Source organism: Onychostruthus taczanowskii, unplaced genomic scaffold (genome assembly GCF_017590055.1).
Source record: "Onychostruthus taczanowskii isolate IOZ18803 unplaced genomic scaffold, ASM1759005v1 scaffold5, whole genome shotgun sequence".
Lineage (NCBI taxonomy): Eukaryota > Metazoa > Chordata > Aves > Passeriformes > Passeridae > Onychostruthus > Onychostruthus taczanowskii.
In genome coordinates, this window is record NW_024502568.1 from 16,299,152 (window position 1) to 16,321,038 (window position 21,887).

At 42.2% G+C, this 21,887-nt stretch overlaps 1 protein-coding gene across 6 annotated transcripts in view; it reads left to right on the forward strand.

Annotated features, from left to right (window-relative positions):
* Nucleotides 1-21,887, forward strand: part of ZRANB1 (zinc finger RANBP2-type containing 1) — a 44,994-nt gene that overhangs the window by 16,889 nt on the left and 6,218 nt on the right. For all 6 annotated transcript variants that reach the window (XM_041415901.1, XM_041415897.1, XM_041415902.1 and 3 more), the window contains exons 4-9: nt 7,418-7,605; nt 9,119-9,272; nt 11,641-11,712; nt 12,917-13,115; nt 17,216-17,336; nt 18,173-18,302. In XM_041415901.1, coding sequence (XP_041271835.1) covers nt 7,418-7,605; nt 9,119-9,272; nt 11,641-11,712; nt 12,917-13,115; nt 17,216-17,336; nt 18,173-18,302 — 864 coding nt within the window. The remainder of the gene's footprint in view (nt 1-7,417; nt 7,606-9,118; nt 9,273-11,640; nt 11,713-12,916; nt 13,116-17,215; nt 17,337-18,172; nt 18,303-21,887) is intronic.

Genomic DNA, 21,887 nt, shown 5'->3' on the forward strand with positions numbered 1-21,887 from the left:
GGAACTGATGTATACTTAAATTAAACTTTATTACCTTTTCTATAATTTATGGTGCCTTTGGCAGAGGCTGTCAGGCAGTCCTGGTGGCCTGTGGGACTTAGAGAATGTGATGTGCAACAATCAGGAGTTACTGTGGGGCCTGGTGAAGCTGGTTCCAGCTGGCTGTGGATTAAGTGGATGAGGATGGCTGTGCCTATAAAACCTCTCTGGCATCCAGAGTTTGCTTGGGTGTTACCCTGGAGCTTCCCATCTCCTGGCACTTCAGGGCTGCATTTGACAGTGATGCTGGCAGAGTGTGTTTGCTGCAGGGCACTGCTGGGGATTCTTGAGTTGTGAGTGCAACTCCTGAGCTTGAACTGCTAGACTAAAAGTAAACTGCATTTCTTCTCCTTTTCCTTTCTCCTCCACCTGTTTATCACCTGCTGCAAGAGTGTGTTCTTCTCTTGGTTCAGGTCAGTAAGGTGGGTATTGCTGTCATGGGCTGGAGCTCCCTGTGGGGATGGTGCACACATTCTTCTTAGCTCTGTGAAAGAAACCACTAAGAGTGTGTTTCTTAAACAAATCCAAAGTATTTAGAGCAATCTGTGATGAATCTTGTTTTGCAGTACGTCCTTAAAAGGACTGTAAATTCGTTCCTAGTATTCCTACTTATGTCTGTGTAGTTTTTCTTTTGTCGACTGTTTTATCTCTCCTACAGGGTTTTTTTTTATGCCATTAGATTTTTGACTTGGTGCCAGATATGTTACCCAGGCTTCAGAAACCCTGTGGGCAAGGAGTCTCCCTGGCCAGACGTTGGTATGGAGTTGGCTGGGCTGTGTCCCACGCTGCCCTGCAGCTCTGGGAGACACAGAGGCACCTCCTGCTCTGTGTCCTGCAGAGCCTCTGGCTCTTCTCCGAGTGTTCACAAAGGCAGCCTGAAGGAACTGACATGAACAAGGTGCTTTCAGCTGGCACTGCCACCCAGAGTTGTCCCAGGTGCCCCTTTCTGTCCTCCTGGCTGTTTGAAAATGAAGCTGGGTTAGGAGATGTTTTTTGTGGGGCATGTAGGGGTTTTGTTTCTCTTTGCTGGTGTAGTAAGTTCAGACTGGCTTCCTCATCACATCCAGGGTGGAGCTGAACTTTGATGTTTCTGTTTATGCTGTGCTGTGGGAGTGGGCAGCGTATGGCTGGGAGCAGGCTGCCGGAGGCCAGGAGAGGCCATGCACCTCTCCCTGCTGCTGTCAGTCTGGGCTGGGACTGTTCAGGGAAGTGCAGCATGGATTACTCACTGCCAGGGGATGCCCTGCCTCGCTGCCCTGCCTGGGGACTCAGACGGTGCCTGTGGGGATGGGTGGGGGGAAGAGTCCCTGGTGGGAGCTGTACAGCCCAGCCTCCTTCCCTGTTCCCCTGGGACAGTGGGAAGCATGACTTGGCTGCTGGGCCAGGTAGCAGTGATGTAAGATCACAACTCTCACCTGGCTGGGAGAGCTCTGTGTGATGTCATCTGTGCCTTGTACATCTGTCCTCTCATAAATGCTTTACATTTGTGTGTGTACATCTTTGAGACTGAGGAGAACTCTGCCTGCCTTACTCCTTGGCAGAAAATCATAACTCCTTTTACTTTGGTCTCTTGACTGCTTTTCTTAAGCGCTGTGATATTTTATGCTACAAATAATTGAATAAATGATCAAGTTAAAACCAGTTATTTCAATTTCCCTTAGAAGCACTGATGGTTAACTTAATAATTAATGATTTTTTACCGTCCAGCCTCTCTTTGAGGTACAACCCTGCAAGTAACAAGGGGTGTGGATGCCTCTGACAGATTGGAGAGGGATAAGGACATCTTTAAACAGTTCTTCTTACATCTGTGCTGCTTTGTCTTGTAATGATACATTCAAAATGTAGTGCATGGATTGTATGTAGGGAGAAGAGCTGTTTGCATGGAACAAAGAAAAACCAGTATTCATGCTCTCATGCATTGAATGGTGTCAGGTTTAAGGTACATGTCTTCTTGGAAGTATTTACTTCATTTTTTTAGCTGATGAAAGGTGCTGAGCTTGAAGAATCAAAAAAACCTTAATATACAGAAGTTTCTGTCTCTGTGTCGTTACCTGGAGAGTGACCTGCTGTTGATCATGTACTAATACTGACAAGGGAGGCCCTGGAAATCCAGAAAGAGAAGAGTGTGTTAAAGGCCCATAAAGGTTTTTCAGACAACCTCTCTTTTTTATAAATTGATTTGTCACGTTTGCTTGCAAAGCAGTCCGTCCTTCAGAAGAAATTCTTCCTTGGCTGAAATTGTGAGTCACTTACTATCAATAAAACTTCATTTATGGCCACCTCATGTGCCCCTGACGAAGAGCTGGAAGAGCCTGAGGGCTGACTCAGCTCCAGAAAATGCCACAGGTCCTCAGCAGTCTGTGTTACAGGAGAAGAGATTCTTAACAGGTGTCAGAATTAGATTTTAGTGGGTCAGTTGATCAGCCTCTCACTTGCTGGCACTTAAACCAATCTTAGGATTAGTCCTTAGATGAGTAAATGAGAGCATATATGTGGCAGACCACTTGCAGTTGTATCTGTGGCAGAAGAGAAGCAGCACAGGGCTCTGGCTCTGATCTGTTTTGTGTTACAGCAGGAGCTGTCTCCACTTCTGACTTCTAAAATGTCTAACTTGCTTGTTTGAGCAATTTGCCTTCTCTTGCCAGGCAGTTCAAGGCATTGTCCCACACAGGAGGCACAATGACCTCCTTAAGATGAAGTGTTCCCTTTTGCAGTCTGCTCAGATGGAAGAGGATGGTTATTGGAGGCATTGCTGCCTCCTTGAATCCCAGAAATCCCTAATCCCAGGTTGTTCTTTAGATAGTCACAACTGCAGCAGTCTGCTGAAAGAATTTGCTTACTGCATTTGCAGCTTGTGCCAGCCACTGCCCCACAGCTATCAGAAAGATAATGAGGTAAATAAAGGCTGTGCTGTAGTATTTTCCTTGGGAACTTTTCTACCTGGCTTTCTGAAGCCACTGGAAAAGTGCACTAAGGGAAAACAGGATTTAGGCTTACAAGCATTTCTAGAAAACCATGTTGCATAGTTTCCAAGTTTCTATAACTGCACGAAACCTCATAAATATTTACACTTCTAAAGAAATAGTTTGGTTTTGGCAGCTAATTCTGGCTTATTTAATATGAGGATAATATTGACATCTAATAAAGAAGGAAGTTGTAAAAGTTGTAGGAGGATCAAGATGGTGAGAGTTGTAATTGGGTGATGGACACTTTTTTAAATTTAGACTTTTGAAATCCCTTCTTAATTTCTATAATCTAATATATACTAAGATGCAAATGTCTGATCTGTGCTGTTCCTAAGAGGCAGGGCTTTGCTAGAAGAAGAAAAAAACCTTGGCTCCTGGTGCTGTGACAATCTTCCAATAAGAGGAAATGCCTGAATTGCAAAATGGGAGCACAGTTGAACCTGTAAATGCAGAATTCTGACTTACACTCGTATTTTCTCATGACTTGGGTGCAGCACTTGGCGTTCTGTGCTCTCCCTTAGGATGTCAGACTGTAGTCAGAGGGTTTACATTAGGCTAAGCAGAATTTTTTAGGGGGCACACCAAGACTGGTGTACTCAGGGGCAAGAGCAAAGGGACATTTCTGGAGTCCACTTTAAAGGAAGGTTGTGGTTGTGTGGATCAGGAGCAGGCACTGAGTCACTGGGATGTGTTTGTGTTGCTCTTGAAGCCAGTCAGGGCTGTGCCCTCACAAGGGTTTGAGCTCCTGGAGGCTCCTGGGTGTTCTGGGAACAATCCTAAGGCAAATGGCACTCTTCCTTTTGACATTTTACCAGTCTGGGGAATGCAGTGGGTGTCAGTGGGGAATAATCCAACTGGCACAGGACACGATTCTGTCTGCTTGTGTAAGTAATGAGGCACTTCTGTGTTGTGAAATGCAGGGAATTATAACATCAGTAAATATTTCTGTAGTATTTCTCATAAACAGTGGGGGTTTTGAGCTCTATTTAAATAGACTTAATGAATTGGAGGCTTTGGCTCATCCCACAGAAATCAAAGCCTTTGTAGGAATGTGCCTCCTATTGTCAATACAGGCATATTCAGTTCTCATTTTAGTATGGTGATACTGAATTTTAGAACTGCAGGCATGGTGCACGTAGGCAAATTCACCTCATCGTTCTGGGGCAAGATTTGTGTTTTCTGGTTCATATTTCTGACAGTCTGCCTGTTATCACTGTATTTTGTGTTCACTGCTGCCTTGGATTGTCTGGACTGGCACTTGATGGGCTGTCAGGAATTTTCCCTGTTCTGAAGTGGCTATAGTGGAGTGGATATTTGGTGGAACAGGTAAAGAGAAATGTGAACTTCTTGCTGTGGCTCAGAGGGGCCAAGGAGGCTTGTCATGCCCAAGGAATATCAACCCTGCAGTAGTGAGTTGGATTAGACAAACAAAAACTTCCTGATGCTTCCCCCTGCTATAAAGAGTAATTTTAACTTGTTTTGATTAAAGAACAGAAGATGACCAGATAGTATCCATGCACAGTCACATTGCCATCTCTCCATGAGCTGTAGCTGTGATGGTTTGTATCATGAAACACACCAACCCTATACCTGAAATACAACTAAAAATAAATGTATTTATTTCTTCTTTTTTTTTTTTTTAAAGGCCTATTAAAAATACTCAGTTTGCCTGGTTTGGATGTATTACTCAATCTTTAGCTTAAACTTCATCAGCAAAGTTTAGAAATGTATTTTTTAACTGACAGCTTATATAACAATTTTAGTAATTTTTCTAGGACATGGGGCTTTTAGGAATGTCAAGTATTGCAAGACGTGGGAATAAACTTCCAGAACTGGCAGTGCTGCATAGAGCACATGTCACTGATTTGGATCCTTATTGCAGCTTGTAGTATTTGGTGCTTGAAAAAGGCATTGCCAAACCTCACATGACCACCTCAGCATCAGCCTTGGATCTCAGTTGTTGCTGAGGTTTGATGAAGAGTGGGATGATAATAAGTAGCTGAGGGTGGGGGACTGAAAGAACAATTAAAATGATGAATTTCCCAGTAGTAGGCTGTAGTAAAATGTTCTGCTTGACAGGCTGGCTGGAATGTGATTTGGGTCTGATCATCTGTCACCAAAAGATCATTTTAGAGATATTTGTTTGAACTTTGAAATCAGTTGTGGATATTTGGGTACTCAGAGTGGCCACCTACCAGTCTTGGGTGGCCTTTGGTGTGTTTATCTTGGGGGATGTGGTGGAAGGTGCAGATGTGGTAACAGGAATCTCCCCCTGTAAGTAGAAGTGGTTAAAATCCAAAAAAGGGTGATGTACCTTTTAGTCTTTAACAAGGTGCTTCTCCTAAATTAATGTAATAATAAAAAAATAACGATATCATAAGATAGCAGAGAACTTGCTCTTCTCTCAAATTTCTTCTTTCCTCTGAGTGTTGGGTTTGCCAGAGCTGTGGTATAACTTGTTTTAAGAAGGGAGGTCATGAGAAATGTGATTTGTTAGCTGGATACACATACAAATCTACACACACACTCAAAATATCAGTTTGGAGTATTTGTTTGGAATGATCATTGCAACAGCCATGAGGAATTACCTTATCAGTGGCAGAAATGTTGATTGCATGGAAATAAAGTTCTACACTTGGCACTTCTGACTCCTACAGAGCAAGAACTGAAAGTGGACAGACAGAACTCATCAGGGGAGAATACATGGGCAGGCACTGAATGAGACAGTAGTGCTGGAGGTGAACAGGAATATCTTCCTTACAGGAGACAGACACATGCAGCACAAAACAGTAAAATACTGTCTGTGTGGTTTTCCTTCTGCCCTGGCCTGTTAGGACTTTGGAATGAGCGGGTAGATACTGTCTGACTAAAATCTGCAGTTGAATTGTTGTTTTGGAACTTCTCTGCATCAGACCACTGTTGAATAATCAAACTTATCTATGTTAATAATCTTGTTATCTGTGGAAGTTTACACAGCACAGCTGATAACTTTGTAGAGAAATGTCTTGCACTGATAATCCATTTTCCCCGTGTTTCTTCTGAAAGCTTTATAATCTCAGCATTCAAAATGATACTTTTTGGTTGAGCTAAGAATGCTTTTCTAAATCCTGGATTAGCCAGGAAGCCAGTGGTTAGTGTGCTTCACTGCTAGCAGCCATTTCAATTTGTTGTGTTGGAGTATTTTTTTTTAATTTTGGTAGGGGATTTCTACTCGTTTGGGATGAGGGGGTGGGAAGTGTTGTGTTTTTTTCCTTTTTTTATTTAATTTCAAGTCCTGAGTGGGAGTGCTTGCCTGATTGGGTTTGATGACCTTTCCTGTTCATCAGCTTTTGTGTCTTGCTGAGCAAATGAAGTGAAGGATGGAGTTGGGTCTCAATCTCCAGCCTCCATCAGGTGCTGTCTCTCAGGAGCTAGGAAGGAGGTTTAGCTGCAGAAAATAGGGACAGGGTTTTCTCATTTGTCATCTGTGCTCTTCTCTGCTTGAGCTGCTGCAACAAGGGCTGCTTCTCAGGAGTGAGATTCTATTTACTGCTCCAGTAAAGATGGCTTTAGGGACACTATCCCGTTTCCTCAGTTCAGCGCTGCACTGTTCTCTCGTGGACCATGCACCTAAATAGAATATATTTGAAGAAATTTCTAAATTTAGGAAGTCTTATATTGGAACAGATCCTGTTAGCAGCTCCACATCTTACTGATGGTGTATTCTGATAATTGCAGCTAAGGAATACATTCAGCATGATTGTCTTGATGGGAAGCTTGGTACATAAATCAAAGATTGCCAGGGACTGTAGAAGACGTTGGGGTTGTTCATTGTTTCTCTGATCTTGCTTTAGAAGGTACCTACAATGTATTTAATTTCTCTTTAATTCAGTTTTAATAGACCATCCTGAGTGAAACTCTCAGGCTCCTTTAGTAGCAGAGATGGTGAGCTGCAGAGAAAAAATTATGCTTTGTACCATTTGTACTGTTTGGAAAAAATAAAACTTCTAGTCCAAAAACCTTTCAATAGATCCTATTTATATGATCTGGTAATTGGTGATAAAATAATCAAAATAATCAAAAATCTCTGTACTGTGAAGAAATTACTTTCTCTCTGGTCAAATGAAATGCTCGTGTGTATGTTACTGCTGGTGTTTCATCATGGGTCCACTTCTGAGTTGGCTTTTGATCTCTTACATTTTCCAGATAGTGTGGGTAATAGAAATGGTCTGAGAGATGAGGTAAGTGTAAATATTTTGTAGCCTTCTGCCTAAAATAATAAAAAATTGGCAAGTTCCTTGCTGTGCAGCTGATCATCGTCTGTTTGGCCTGTAACAGAACAGCTACAGGTGAGCTGTGAAATGAGGTGGCTTGTTCCAGAATGGCTGCCTGGCTGTCTGAAGTGAGCTGTGCGTTGTTTTCTGTGCCCTCAGGAGTTGTGGAAGGTGATTTAGCTGCTGTGGAAGCCTACAAGTCGTCCGGAGGGGACATTGCCCGGCAGCTGACGGCGGACGAGGTGCGGCTGCTGAACCGCCCGTCTGCCTTCGACGTGGGCTACACCCTGGTGCACCTGGCCATCCGCTTCCAGAGGCAGGACATGCTGGCCATCCTCCTCACTGAGGTGAGCTCCCCTGGCCCCTGCAGGCGTGGGGCAGCATCCAGGTGACTGCACCCCCGTGTGCAGCCAGCGGCACGCAGCTCTGGTTCGTGCTGCTGGTGGAATTTACACGAATCGCTGCCTTGTGCCGTGGATTTCTCCTCAAGAAGTGAGTTTGCTTTAAGAGACTCCCTTGTGATGGTCCTGAGGGTGTTCAGTTTTCTCATTAATGAACAGTCTTGGCACACGTTGTGACTTTACTGGCAGTGGAAGTGAGCTATTGTGAGGCTTCCTGTGCTCTGGGTGAGGGAGAGGAAATGCTCTCAAAGCAAAGCACTGACATCAATGACAGCGCAGTTTATTCTGGGTTTGTTAATCAGTAAGTCTACCTGGGCTGGCTTTCCTGGCTTTTGTGGGAGTTTCTCTTCCAGAGAGAGGCAAATTTCTTGCTTTGCAAAATTGCTGCATTTTTTTCTATTCCTTGCCCAGTTTACAGACTGACTGGTTCCTCTGTTTTTTCTTCCACGTTCCATTGTGTCACCTCACTTCTGGTGACCTTTGCTGTTCTCCATCTTTGCCCCATAAATAATTCTGTTACCTTTTTTTGTTTTCTTCAAGTGACTTTTGGTTTCTCACCTGATCAGGGCCAGATTTTTATTCTGCCTCCTTCCCTGATGCTTAGTGCAATTCTGAAAGCTGCTGTTTGCCTACAAAGCACATAAAGATGATGGAATGCTCAGTGTTGAATAATTAAAAAGAGTAGATGAAGCAAGACAAATGCAGCTAAAGCCTTGAGTAGATATTTATACATGACTAATACCAGTGGCTTTGTGCTGCTTACATAACTCTGTGTGGATGGAGTTACATGTTTTAAAACAAGTTAATTTACTGAAATACTGTCTTAGGGTTTTTTGTGTTTGCTTTTATTTCAGTGCCTAGGAATACTGACTCATCTTGTCATTTATAGAAATGCTTAGTTGTGTTTGAGCCCTTGTGATAATTTTGTTTTCTAGGATATGAGTGAGTGAAAATGTGGGTCTTAAAGGTGTTTTTTTATATGCATCTGGTGTCATCCCTGTGCCATTTGTCCTTCATCACTGAATGGGTTTCTGCTGCCAGTGATGACTAGAACTGGAGAAATTTAACTATCTTAGCTTCACAGTTTTTGGGAGGTTTGTAGGAAACTGTCCTGTGCAGTGGAAATGAAATTTTCTTAAATCTAGATTTAACTCATGCATGAAATTTGAGATTGCTGTAACTATGAGCTCTTACCTATTTTTTCCCTCTTTTTCATCTGGGAATGGTCACCTATTAATTCACTTCTTCAATTTAAAGATGCTTTTAACAAGATCTATGTTATCAGTTCCATGACAGACATTTCATTAAGAGTCACTACACTTCAGATCTCTCAGGGTGCCAGTGCTTACAGCTCTCTTGCATTCCTTGCTAACCAAATACTCTCTGCTGGTGGTCATCCCTCCCAAATCTTGATATTGAATGGGATAATCCTGAGTGCAGTAACTGTGTTGTTTTACAGGTGTCCCAACATGCAGCCAAGTGCATTCCTGCCATGGTGTGTCCAGAGGTGACGGAGCAAATCCGCCGGGAAATTGCTGCATCTCTTCATCAGCGCAAGGGAGACTTTGCTTGCTATTTTCTGACTGAGCTTGTGACGTTTACGCTGCCTGCAGGTAGCTACAAAACCCTTCTTCCTGCTGGAAGATTTTATTGCTTGGCCACTAGTTGAAAATTGTGTTTTGGCTTTCTGGTGCTGATGTGAGTGTAGGTTTTATTCATTAATAAGAATTTTATTTATTAAGACCTATTTAATTAGGTAAGATTTAGTAGTTGAATTTGATTACTCAGTATTTGCACACTTCAGTCCATACATTGTTCCTGTGAACTGAGCATCTGTTGTCCTACTTAGACATGAAGAAGTGGAAGAAAAGTGGTGTGTTCTAAGGAAAGGTTGTGTTTAAAGTGAAGATTGGAGCCCAGACATTTCTGGTCCATGATGTGACTTTTCACATGGCTATTTTAGCTTTCAGTCCTTGCTGTTGAGGCCCAGAGCTGTTCTTTTTACCTGGTGGTAGCAATAGCACTTTTTGAATACTTTGAGGTGCTCTGAGATCAAGAGAATATTTACCTATTAACAAGGAGCTATTAGAAGACTTTTAATCTTCAAAAGCTGTTTCCTTTAATAGAAATGCTACCACTAGTCAGAAAACCTGCAGCTGCAAACTGTGCCATCAGCAGATCTGTTTGTCTTATTTATAATAAAAAACATTGCAAGAATTCTATTTGGAACCCCTTTGGTTGAGTGCTACCTCATCTCCTCTACAAAATTGTGGATAATATTTACCACTTGTGCACCTGGTTGAGGTGCTGTATTAAGCTGTACTCTGGCTTGTGTGTGAGAGGCATGTGGGTTGGGTGCCTGGGAGAGTAAAATTTCATTGCTTTTTAGGGGAGAGAAGGGAAAGGGGCAACAAGGATTTAATAACATGTGAGAAACGTTCTCTCCAGAGCTCAAGAATTTGTTTAGTATTTTCAAGAGAGACATCTTAAAATACTGTGCAGCTTTTGGCTCGTGTAATAGCCATTTAGTAATTAAAACATGAAACTGTTCAGAAGCTTTTGTGCATCAAGACTTTCCACTTTCCTCGCACTTGGCCAACTGCACATATTTTGCAGTTTGGCTCTGGAGAGCATTGCCAAGGATAGAAGTATAACTCACACAATTCTGCTCAGATATTACCTGAGCAATGTAGTTTAGGAACCAGTTTCCACTCGACCTTTTAAATAAACAGATTGGATCCTCCTGAAAAGCCAGTGCTTGGATGTTAGAGAGCAAAGCTTTTACATTGATTGCTGGTCACTGCATGCAGTTTTAGCTTAAAAAGCCCCAACCAATCATACAAAAAAAAAAAAAAAAAAAATGACCACCCCCCATCCCCCTGCCTGCACCAGGCATTAATGTGCTTCAGTAGCAACTCATGTGCCTAAATGTGGGCTTAAAAGCCCTGGGGTATTGGACATCTGAGCAGGACTGGCAGCTACCACACTGCAATTAAGAGTGATCTTTTTGTCCTTGAAATACCACTTAGGCCCCAGTCCTTATCCCCTAAAGTGCCTGAAGGGGTGCTGGATGTTCCTGTTCCTATTTTATTTACTGCCTTAACTTTCACATGTTAAGTTTCATGATTGTGCTGGAACCAGCAAAGTTTCTCTGGTTGCTGCTCTGCCTGGCAGCCCTTTACTGCTTATCCTCTGCTGGAATGCAGGCCAGGAGCAAATATTTACTGTGTGGCACATGCTGAGTTTTAGAATGTATGGCAAGTGTTTGTTGTCTTAAATGGTAGAGCAGTCACAAAAGAGTTCTGCCCATTATACAGTTTTCCGCCTTTTTTTTTTTTCCCTCTTCTTTTTTTATGAGGTAGTTGCAAATTTTGTCTGTAATTCTCTTGGAGCAATTGTCAGTACTGGCATTTTCCATGGCATAGCTCAATAGTTTTCCCATTTCTTGTTTTTTTAACTTGCTGCAAACCGTTGGGGTTCTCAGAACTATTTCACTGAAGCCTGAATGAGATGACATAGGAAGGGCATGTTCTGGAGAAGAACACATCCCTTGGGAAACTTTACCTGTCCACTGGGACAGACTGCAGAGGGGAAGCCATTCCAGATAGGTGGAAAAGCATTGCTTAGGATTAAAGCTGTGCTAAAATACAAGAGGGTTGAAAGTAAAAATACTCTTTTTTAAAATTTTTCACCTCAAAGTGGTTCTCCACTTTCTCCTTCAGAGAAATCCAGTCTTACCCTGTGCATGCTGTGATGATCCTTTCTGCATCAAACATGTGACAGTGAGGCTGAGATGCAAACCTGCCAACCTGCCCCAGCAGCTCTGCAAAGCCTTGGGTCACACATGGCAGCAGCTTTCCAGAGGAGGTGTTAGGGCTGATAGGGCAAAAGCTGTTCTGGGAGTTCTCCTGAGCAGCAGCTGGTGATGTCTCTTTTGCAGTAACATTTAGTGACTCTTGTATTTGCTTTCTATTTTTTCAGATATTGAAGATTTACCACCCACAGTCCAAGAAAAATTATTTGATGAAGTACTTGACAGAGATGTTCAGAAAGGTAAATGCACTGAGAACAGCTGGGATCACTCCTGGCTTTTCATTAGAGAATGTCTCTTACTAAAAATAAGATATATATGTCAGTATATACGTGGCTCTGTCAATGAACATGTTTTAAACAGAGATTGGAAGCTTTCAGCTTGATGTTCACCCTGGAATTCATCAAGTCACAGCTGGAAGGGACCTTTAAGCCCTTCTAGATCAGGTTGCTCCAAACCAGCAAATTCCAGAATGGGGCAGCCTGTGCCAGGACTCACCACTCTCACAGGGAGCAATTTCTTCCCAACATCCATGTAACCCTGCTCTGTGGTAGTGGGATGCCATCCCCTTGTCCTGTCACTGCATGCCCATGTGAAATTATTTTAATTTTAACATTTCCAGTCTATTTATGAGGCAGAGGGAAAATGGAGTCTGTAGAAATCATGTTTATAGAGCTTTTAAAAAATCTTTAAAAGTCAGTTTTGAGTCACAAGCTTTTTAAGGAAAACTGAAAAAAGTCTTTTCATTTCAGTAACAATTCTCAAACAAGTGATGTGGGAGCTATGGTTTGGTTTTGGTTTATTTTATTGACAGTAGAAGAAATTTCCTCAGCCAGTGTAGTTGACCTGTTCATGTTGATGCCTTATGCAGGCTGCCCTAGAACAGAGGCTGGACAGAGTTACAGAATAAAGCACGGATTTATTAAAATGATCTTCTCCATGGATCCACCTTGGGCAGCACAAGAGCCCAGCCAGGGCTGCACCCAGGATGAACCCAAATGGTCCCAAAATGCACGAGCGCTCCCGGGGTCTCTCCCTGGGATCAGCTCTGCTCCATGTGCACATTGCAGTTCAGTGTCCAATTCCAGCTCAGCCCCTGCACTCCCATCCTGCTTGTTTTTCTCTCTCCAGCCCACGGGGTTTGTGCTCTTGGGCTGAGATTTGGATCATTTGTCCTTGGTGCCCAGCTGGAGCAGGAATTGTTTTGTCTCCCTGCTCTGTGCAGAGAGCTCACCATGCCCTGATGTGAAGCCCAGGCCCTCAAACTAAAGCAGCACAGAATGTGAAAAATAGAAAAACTAAACCTGAGGCATCAATTGTAGAAAGAAGTAAAGCAGAGTTTTATTCATGCAAAGGAGTAGATCATTGAGACTATGCCATTATTGTGCTGTCTGAATTCCCTGAGATAAATAAGAGCTTGTTCAAGAGCTGGCTGTGCCGTTGCAGAGCTGGAAGAGGAGTCTCCCATCATTAACTGGTCCCTGGAGCTGGGGACACGCCTGGACAGCAGGCTGTACGCACTTTGGAACCGCACTGCCGGGGACTGCCTGCTCGACTCCGTGCTCCAGGCCACCTGGGGCATCTACGACAAGGACTCCGTGCTGCGCAAGGCTCTGCACGACAGTTTACACGACTGCTCCCACTGGTGAGTCAGGGCAGCTTCTGCGTCCGCTGGAGCGGCAAAAGCCCACAGCCAGCCCTCCCCCGTTCCCTGGTGTCTTGGTTTGAAAAGCCAGGTGTCTGCTGAGGAAGGGAGGAGCCTCCCCTGAAATGGAAAATGCAAACCCCCTCCCTCTGAATTGTTGTAATATTGAAATGGAGGGGCTCTCAGGCAAAGATTGGGAATAGGAATAACAGTTCTTTACTAGGAAAATTAAAAATACAAATGTAATAGTGTAAAGAAAAAAAACCACTGACAGAGTCAGAGCAGGAGCTGACCCCCTGTGGGGCAGGGTGGGGGCACAGTCCCATCCCATGGGGGCTCAGCCCTCCTGCAGGGCCATCTGTGGTTCTGCTGGAGCAGGGATCCTGCACAAGGCTGGAGTTTTCCTCTGGAGCCCCAGGGCTGCTGGAGATGGGCCTGCTCTTCCTCTGGGAATGCAGGGCAGGAGAAAGCTGTTCCTCTGGGAATGCAGTGGGCAAAGGCTGCTGTGCTGTTCCAGGCTCAGATTGTATCCAGGTAGGAATGCTTGGCTCCTCCCCTGGGCGGAGCATCTCCCAGTGGGATGATGGAATTTGATCAGCCCTGCAGGGACACTCGCTGGCCATGGGCAGAAGAAATCTTCTGTGGAAGAGATAAAGTGCCCCACTTGGTTTTGACAGGTGGCCCAATGAACAGAAGATAAGTGCCCCACCTCCAGCAGATGGCAATAGAATACCCACCCCCAGCCACATCTTGCATTGCAGCCCAAGACACCTGTGGGTTGTGCTCCTCAAAGCTGTCCACTCCCCGTGGTCCCAGCTGGGATCTTCATCTCATGTTTGAAATAGGAGCACTGGAAACTTGGACGCTGTGAACTCAGGGACGGTGTGTGATGCTCAGCAAATGGCATTTCAAACACTAAAATGCTTTATACTTGTCAGGCATGCACTAACCACAGTTACTGCAGCTGGAATTTGTGTCCTTGCAATGTAAATCATGCACATGCCATGCCTTGCTGCTTGGTGGGAGCTGTGCAGATGATTGTTAGTAGAAGATAGCCTTTTATTCTTTATAAACTTTTTGGTATTTTCATTCCATCTGCTTAGTTACAGCTTTACTCAGGATTGCTCTTTTTATCCCTGTTCTCTCTGCTAAAATAATGGCAGTAAAGCAGAGAGTGTTGACATTTAACTGGTTCTGTCATTTGGCCATAAAATTGATTTATCATTCTGTAAAACAACTTCTCTTGCTTTCCACTGACCTACTTTAGTTGGATACTGTGGTTTCCTTCTGCTAGAGGGACAATCTTAGTTGTTCCCCCAGTGGTGTCCAGCAGCTCTCCAGAGTGTCCTGGACTAAGGGATGAGCTGTTAAAGACTGATAATCCTAGGCACAGATTATCATTTCTTTGATGTTCTTGTAGTCAAGGACAGCAGAAACACTGTCAGCACATACTGCAGAAAGAGCCTGTCCCTGTCCTCTTGCTGTACAGAAGGTCAACAACAAAGATTAATTTAGGGATACCTGTAAGTAAATTTTGTGTTGTTGGGGGAGAACTCCCCAAATTAGTATCCAGAGCTGGATTCCAGAAAGTTGTGCTTCAGAAGCAGTTCTCCCAAGAACCAGTGTCTGAGAAGATCTATCACTGCTTTGGAGTTGTTCAGCATGGAGTGTGCATCTCAACCATGCAGGAATGTCCCTGGCACCACAGGCAGCTCCCATAAGGCCGGAACAGAAATTTAGGATAGAGCAGGTTTTGTTCTTTATGGCAACAAAACTAAACATGGTATCCAAAAACGTGCTGCAGAGTACTGAGCTTTGGACCAAATCTCCCAAAATGTTGGTGTTAATTGTGGTTGACTTACTGCTGTATCTTAACATAACTCTCCCTTACAGGCTATTCAATCTTGTTAAGGTTTTTAGTTTTATGTTTATGTCTAGACAGAATTTTCATTTTACTCTGAATTTGTGTAATCTTTATCAGAAGCATATTTTTTAACTGATTGATGTGTTCCTTCAAGGGAACAAGTCTTCAGATTAGAAAGGACAAGTCTTGAAGGAGCAAGTCATGTTCTTGTTAGGAGCAAGTCTTTAGAATAAGTCTTTTAGCCAGATTTTGTTGTAATTTGATCATTCTGTACATCCTGTAGGTGCTGTATAGATTCCATTTGAGAAGATACATTTAATTTTGTGGGCTAGGACATGTGGCTGATGGCAAGTGATGTCATCACTGGAACAGACTCTTAAATGCAATCCCTGCTTAAACTTTTTATCTAGTGGAATTATTCTTCAAAGCCTCCACAAAGACACTTAAAAATGGGCATTTTTATAGTCAGACAGAAAACACTCATGTAACTCATTTGACCTGGTTTTGTTATGTTTGTTTAGATGCTGAACAAAGAAAAATCTATTTACCAGAGACAGTCTTGTGTCTGGTACTCAGAAAAAGCTCCATAGTGAAGTTCCCAGAGGCTCTGGCCTGTGGAGTCTTTTCCACTCACCTTTCAATAACTCCACTTTTTTATTTTACACAAAAGTGTGTTTTGAAGTGCTCCTTTTTGTTTTCCACCATTAGCTTTTGCTAGAGAATAGGCACATGCCCTAAGTTGACTTTCAGAATTTTATTCTTTAATGGATGCATTGAGTTCTCTTGTGTTAACCTGAAAAGTTTGCTTTAAATGAGATCAGAATCTTTTATGTGGCTAACTCAGGGAAAAAACTTCTTCAGAACATTTTCACAATCCAGCTTTTAGGGAGTAGTTTGGTGTTTTCCTTTTTTTCTTTTTTCCCTTGAATTTTCTGGGCTTTCTCTCTCATTCTGATGGTGTGGGAGTTTTTGTTGTTCTTTGCTTTGTTTTTTCTTCTCTTTCCTCCAGAATCTGATTAAATTTCTTTCAAGAGACCTGGGAATGAATTAATTTAACACAAAGTACTGTTAGAAATTTATGAGAGAAAGCAGGCAAAATATTTATCAGGTTCAAAGGTGAAAGCATTGGTGTGTTTGGATAAAAAGTGAAATATAGATACAGAAGATCCCCTGTAGATATTACTGTCAATTAGCCCAGACCTACCCAAATATCTTAATAATTGGAATTTTAAGCCATGCAAAGGTTTTAGCTGGACTCAGGAAACCCAGCCTGGCTGGTGGCTGCTGTCCTACACATCAAGATTTTAGGGTGATTCCACCTTAACTGAAAGAATAGGAAAGATCTTATCCACACACACTCAACTGCCTGCTGATATTCTCAGGTTTTAATTAAATGAGTTCATTTCAATGACATTTTTAATAAGCTGAAACTTCAGAATAGCTTCTTTGTCTTCACAGTAAAGGCCATTGTTCAAAAATTGGCTTAGCACTGTTCCCTAAATCCTGGTTCCTAATATGAAGTTGTGGCTTTTCCATAGTGTGGTGATTGGACAGAGTTAAAAATTTTACAAAGCAAACACCTTCCTTTTAATGTGTCATTTTTCTTGGTAAATGGTTAAATAAAATATCATGACTAAACTAAATCCCCCTTTGCATATTTGATTCTTATCCACATTGCTTTACAACTCCATATAATGTGGAATTACCACCCCTTTGCTCCAAAATCTGGTATAAAACAGATTCTGCCTCCTAACCATGGGCTGTTGGAAATTGATATGCAAGCACTTTGAAGTTAATTGACTCATGATGTGGTTAAAAATAGAAAATACCTATTTTTTTGTGTGAGAAGAATGAGCAACTCCTCCTGTATGAAATGGAATGTCTTACTTATGCTCCCTGTATATCAACACTTAAATAAGCCTAAATAAGACTTAAAAAAAACCCCAAACCCTATTGCAAGAAGTGTCAAACTAGGCAGGAGCCTGGTAGGAACTTGGATCATGTTTGCTGTGGGCATTGCTTTTTTTTAAAGTGGTTCTTAAATGAAGATTGATAAATGGAGTCTCCTGAAGATAAAAAACAAAACAAAATCCATTTTTCCTGCTACTTGCTCTCTTTCTTCCCCTTTCTTTGGATGAAGCATTACAAGGGTTAAATACTGCTGTCAGGATTATGGTGGCTGAGTAAATACTTTTGCCTTTACCACTTTTTTTCTCTTTCTCTGTTAACATTTTAGGTTCTACACACGCTGGAAAGAGTGGGAATCGTGGTATTCCCAAAGCTTCGGTTTACATTTCTCCTTGCGAGAGGAACAGTGGCAGGAAGATTGGGCATTCATTCTCTCTCTTGCAAGCCAGGTAAGAAAGCTCCTTTGTCAGAGGGCTTTTGGAAAAGATATTTAATATCTGGAAAGAAGTTTCAGAACTAGAAGAGTTTTTTGGGAATAAGAATATTTCTCTATGAAGGAAGAACATTCCTGTTAAGCCAATGATCTTAAAATCTTACTGGGTAAGCTCTTCTGCTGATATGGTAAGGTTCATTTGAAATTTTAATTTTTGAGCTTCCTGTTAGCAGTGCAACATAAAAAAAGAATTGTGGTATTAGAGTGAAGTCTGTAGAACAAACTCATAGACAATCATATGTTTAATATCCAGCTCCTGCAGCACTTTAACCTCCCAGACACACCTCCAAATCTGTCAGTTTACACTGCTCAAACTCCTGCAAGATGAGATTTTATAACTCCCCTCCAGAATGAGATTTACATTCCTATAAGCTTCCAGCTATGGGAGTATTTTTAGCTTCTCTTTTAAAATATAAACATGATTTTGGTGCTACTTTTTTGAGATTTGTTTTGTATGTGCCCTTTTCCTATCATCAAAAGGTATTTGCCTTAGAGTGCCCTCAGATGAAGGAATTATTTTTAGACCCAGCATTATGTAGAGTTTCACTTCTAAGTGGGGAGTGAAATCCATTACATTGAATCTGGGCAATAGGACAGAATTATTACTGACAGCTGACGAGCTGAAATGTTTTTCCTTATTTCCAGTAATTTCCCAGCCTTTTGTTTTTCCTGTCAAAGCTGTATCACTCTTAAAAGCATTTTCTCTCTCAACTTGAAGACTGTTTTTCAAATTTCAAAGTAGAGGATGGTAAGATCTGTTTCAAGTGATGTCTTTCTTTGTGTTTGGTTCAGCCTGGAGCGAGTTTGGAGCAGACACACATTTTTGTACTTGCACATATTCTTAGAAGACCAATTATAGTTTATGGAGTAAAATATTACAAGAGTTTTCGGGGAGAAACATTAGGATATACCCGCTTCCAAGGTAAGCCTTTCATTTTTTAAATTCACTTTTCAACAGGGTCGGGCTGTAAATCACTAGTGACATGAAGTGACTGTCTGGAAAAGGATGGAATACTATTGTAGATAAATTTTCATTTGCTATTAAAAAGAACAAAATAATCCTCTCCAAACCTGAAGTTTTTCATTTTATAGTGGGCATGGTGCCTATAAAAGTGAATTCCATGACGCTTTAAATGGGAATTTAAAAAATTTGTCTGTGTTTCAGTGATTCGCACTTCACAGCAAGTGTGAATACTGACTTATTTCTCATCAGTACTAAAATTCTGTATAGCTTGATTGGTTTCTTTCTGACTTTTTTTCCTCCCTGGCTTCAGGACAGCCTGACTGTCCTTAAGATAAATGTGAAGATGACTCAGTCCAGTTTTGCTTAGACTGTGGATTTCTAAAGATGCATTTTTCTGCTTTGCAAGCCAAATCTGTGTTTGGGCAACCTCCCCCTCTGTGACATGCTAATACTTTATTATTCAAATAATAAAGCATGAGAGGGGATTGGGAGCATGTGCACAAACTGAGCTGTAAACAGAACCACGGGGAAGGAACTGTGTGTGTTCCAGGGGGTTGGGACATTTGTTTTGCCCACAGTTCATATTCCTGGCCTCAAGCACATCTGCTTGATGATAACCCACTCTTTATTTATAGCTTAGCTGAGGACTTCCCATAACATCTTTGTGATTTGAAAGAAAAAAATGTGGTGACTTTGGAAGGAGGCAAGGCCATGATCTATAGAAAACCCTAAGCTGTGCAGTTAATGTTGATTTATAACTAGAGTCTTGGCTTCTAAGTTTGTGGCTGTAACAAAACTTCATGTAGGGAAATGAATTACTTTTTTAAAGAGTCTAAAAATTTAGTAGTCATTGTAGTTAGATGTTAACTTTTGTTTTGATGATGAAAGGCAGCTGGGAAGGGACAGTTAACTTGTGTCACTTAAATCTGACACTCCAGCTTTGTGTTGCTTTTAACTCCAAGGCTTAGTGGTTTGCAAATGGTTTTATTTCCTAGGTTGGGCATCGAGGCAGACAAGTGTTACGTGGCCTAAATGTGCTGAAATTTTCTTGCTCTGTGAACCAGAAGGAAACTGGGTGCTTGGAACACCCTTTTACTGCACACAGGTTTCCAGGAATTTAAGCAGCCAAATAGTTACATCTTGAGATTGCTTGCCACAAGCCAAATCCATCCATACATGGACACAGCCCTGGGAACAGGTGAACCTGGAGTCCTGTGTCACAGTAGCTGGAATTGCTCCTCTCCCTGGCCAGCCTCATTTCTGTGGTTAATGTGTGCTCATCAAATGCCACGGGCACAGCTGAAACCCAGCTGATGGACTGGGAGTGGGGAGGGCTGCCAGGAGGAGTCTCCTGCTCTGGGCCTGTGTGTGGGCATTGGAGCTTTGGGGAGTGCTGGGGTGTCCCTGCCTCTCTTTAATATCACATAAACCAGAAAAGTCCCTGGAGTGTCCAGGGCCAGGCTGGAACCTGGGAAGGTGGAAGATTGGGCAGGGGGTGGAGCTGGATGGGCTTTAAGGTCCCTTCCAACCCAAACCACTCTATAGTAGAAATAGGGAAATTAATTTTTTTCATGCTTGTTCAACATCATGGCTCAGTTTGTAGCACCCTCTTAGCCACCCCTAAAATACTCTCCCTGACAGGAATTTTTTTCCCAGGGATTCCTTGTTCCAGCTTGGCATCCTTGCTGTAGCTGCTGTGAATCCCATAATTGCCAGCCTCCTTGTTCCCCAGATTCCATCTTGACTGTTAATTCTTTAAGTACTAAAGCTTCATTGGTGGAAGATCTGCTTGCTCAAGCCCTAACTAGGACCCTGGCTGACCCTCCTGGTCTGGCCATGTGTATTTAGTGGCACAAATATATAGCTTTTAAAATTGAACAGGAAAAAAGATGACTGACTGAAGTGATCATCAGGTCAGGCTGGAGAAACTAAATCCTGTGTGGGTGGCTTCAGGATAGGTGTTAGCCCATACTCTTTATTTTCTGTGGCTTGTGGTCATGTCAACTGTTGTTACACGACCTTCTGGCTTTATATCAGAGTGACTTTTATAACTCTTAAGAGCACTAGATATTCTCCCTGGCAAGGCTTGAAATTCTTTTCTTGTGGAGCTCATCACAGTGTTGAGGAGGAATGGGAAGTGCAGCACAGCCTTCTCTCTTGGGGAAATGATGAGTGTGGAATTTTCACCAGGATAAAACAATGGTGAAAGAAGATTTCCAAACACTTGCTGAATTTCAGTGTAGAGATGGAGGCAAACAGATGAGTTTCAGTACTGAAAGGTCACACAGCTGTGCTCCCAGGAGTTGAGAGACTGTCTTCCTTACTTTTGACTGGATGTCATCTTTAGTGTAAATTCGAACTTTGACTGGATGTTTGGTTCTTTCCCTTAATGCAAAGGTTTGAAACTTTCTGGTGAATGACTATGCTGTGTTCTTCACCTTTTGTGTTTAACATTGCTTTAGAGTGAGATTTAATAATGGGGACAGGAGGAAGGGAGGGCTAAGAAGGTATTGAAAAGATCTGTCTTTAAATCGAGGTGTTGTAAAAACTTGTGCGACTCTTAATTTTAAACAAATGGAAAGACTTCTAGGTAGCTCTTGATTGCTAATTCAGAAACAAGGGCACAATTATTTACTGGTAGCCCCCACTAATTTTTACTGCAGTACAAAAAGATGAGCTCAACATTTAAGCAGAACCTCCAAAGCCACCCCTGCCTCAGATTCCCATTTTAGCGTTGCCCTTCCCTCTCCATGGCTGTCGAGGAGCTGTGTTTGCAGCAGCAGCTGTACTAGGAGGGGTTGCTATGCTACATGTGCACTTGAGTTTATGTGGGGCTATTTTTAACCTGTCACAAGGTGAGCTGTGCTTTTGCTTAAGTTGTCTTGCAGCAGTACACACCAAGAATTATTTATGTTCCTGGAAGAAAGGAGTTCCAGTTTTATTTTGAGACCTCGAGCAAAATTGCTGTCTTTATTGCTAAAAATGGTGATGAGAAAAAGTGCAGTTCTTCTCAGAATCTGTGACATCAGGTGTTAGTTGTAGCTGAGCAAAGTAGTATCAGCTTTTTGGTGCTTTTTTGTTTTTCTTTTTTGTTTTTTTTTTTTAAATTGGTATGAATAATTGATGTGTGTTAATTTAATCTGTGAGTACTGTATATGAGCAGTCCCGTTCTCTGGGATGGGTTACATCAGTGCTGAGTAACATTTTGTGCAGTGAGTTCTTTTAATGGTAAGTTTTGTGAGCAGATGGTGGAATTTTTGCTCTGGTAAAAATAGACATCTGACTGTAACCTTTATTTCTGTCATGCAGAATCTTTTTTTTTTTCTTCACTTTTAAGAAGAATTATCAGACATTAAAGGGTGCTTTTCTAACCTTGTTTTTTGTTCATCACTGCACTACAGACCATATATTTTAGGGCTGTGGTAATGTATGGGTTGTGAATGTAATATTTTGTGTTTAAACTTGTGTTGCAAAGATATTTGACTTGTGTTAATTAACAACAATTAGCTCTACTGAAAAGTGTGGCCTGTGTCAGCGCAGACC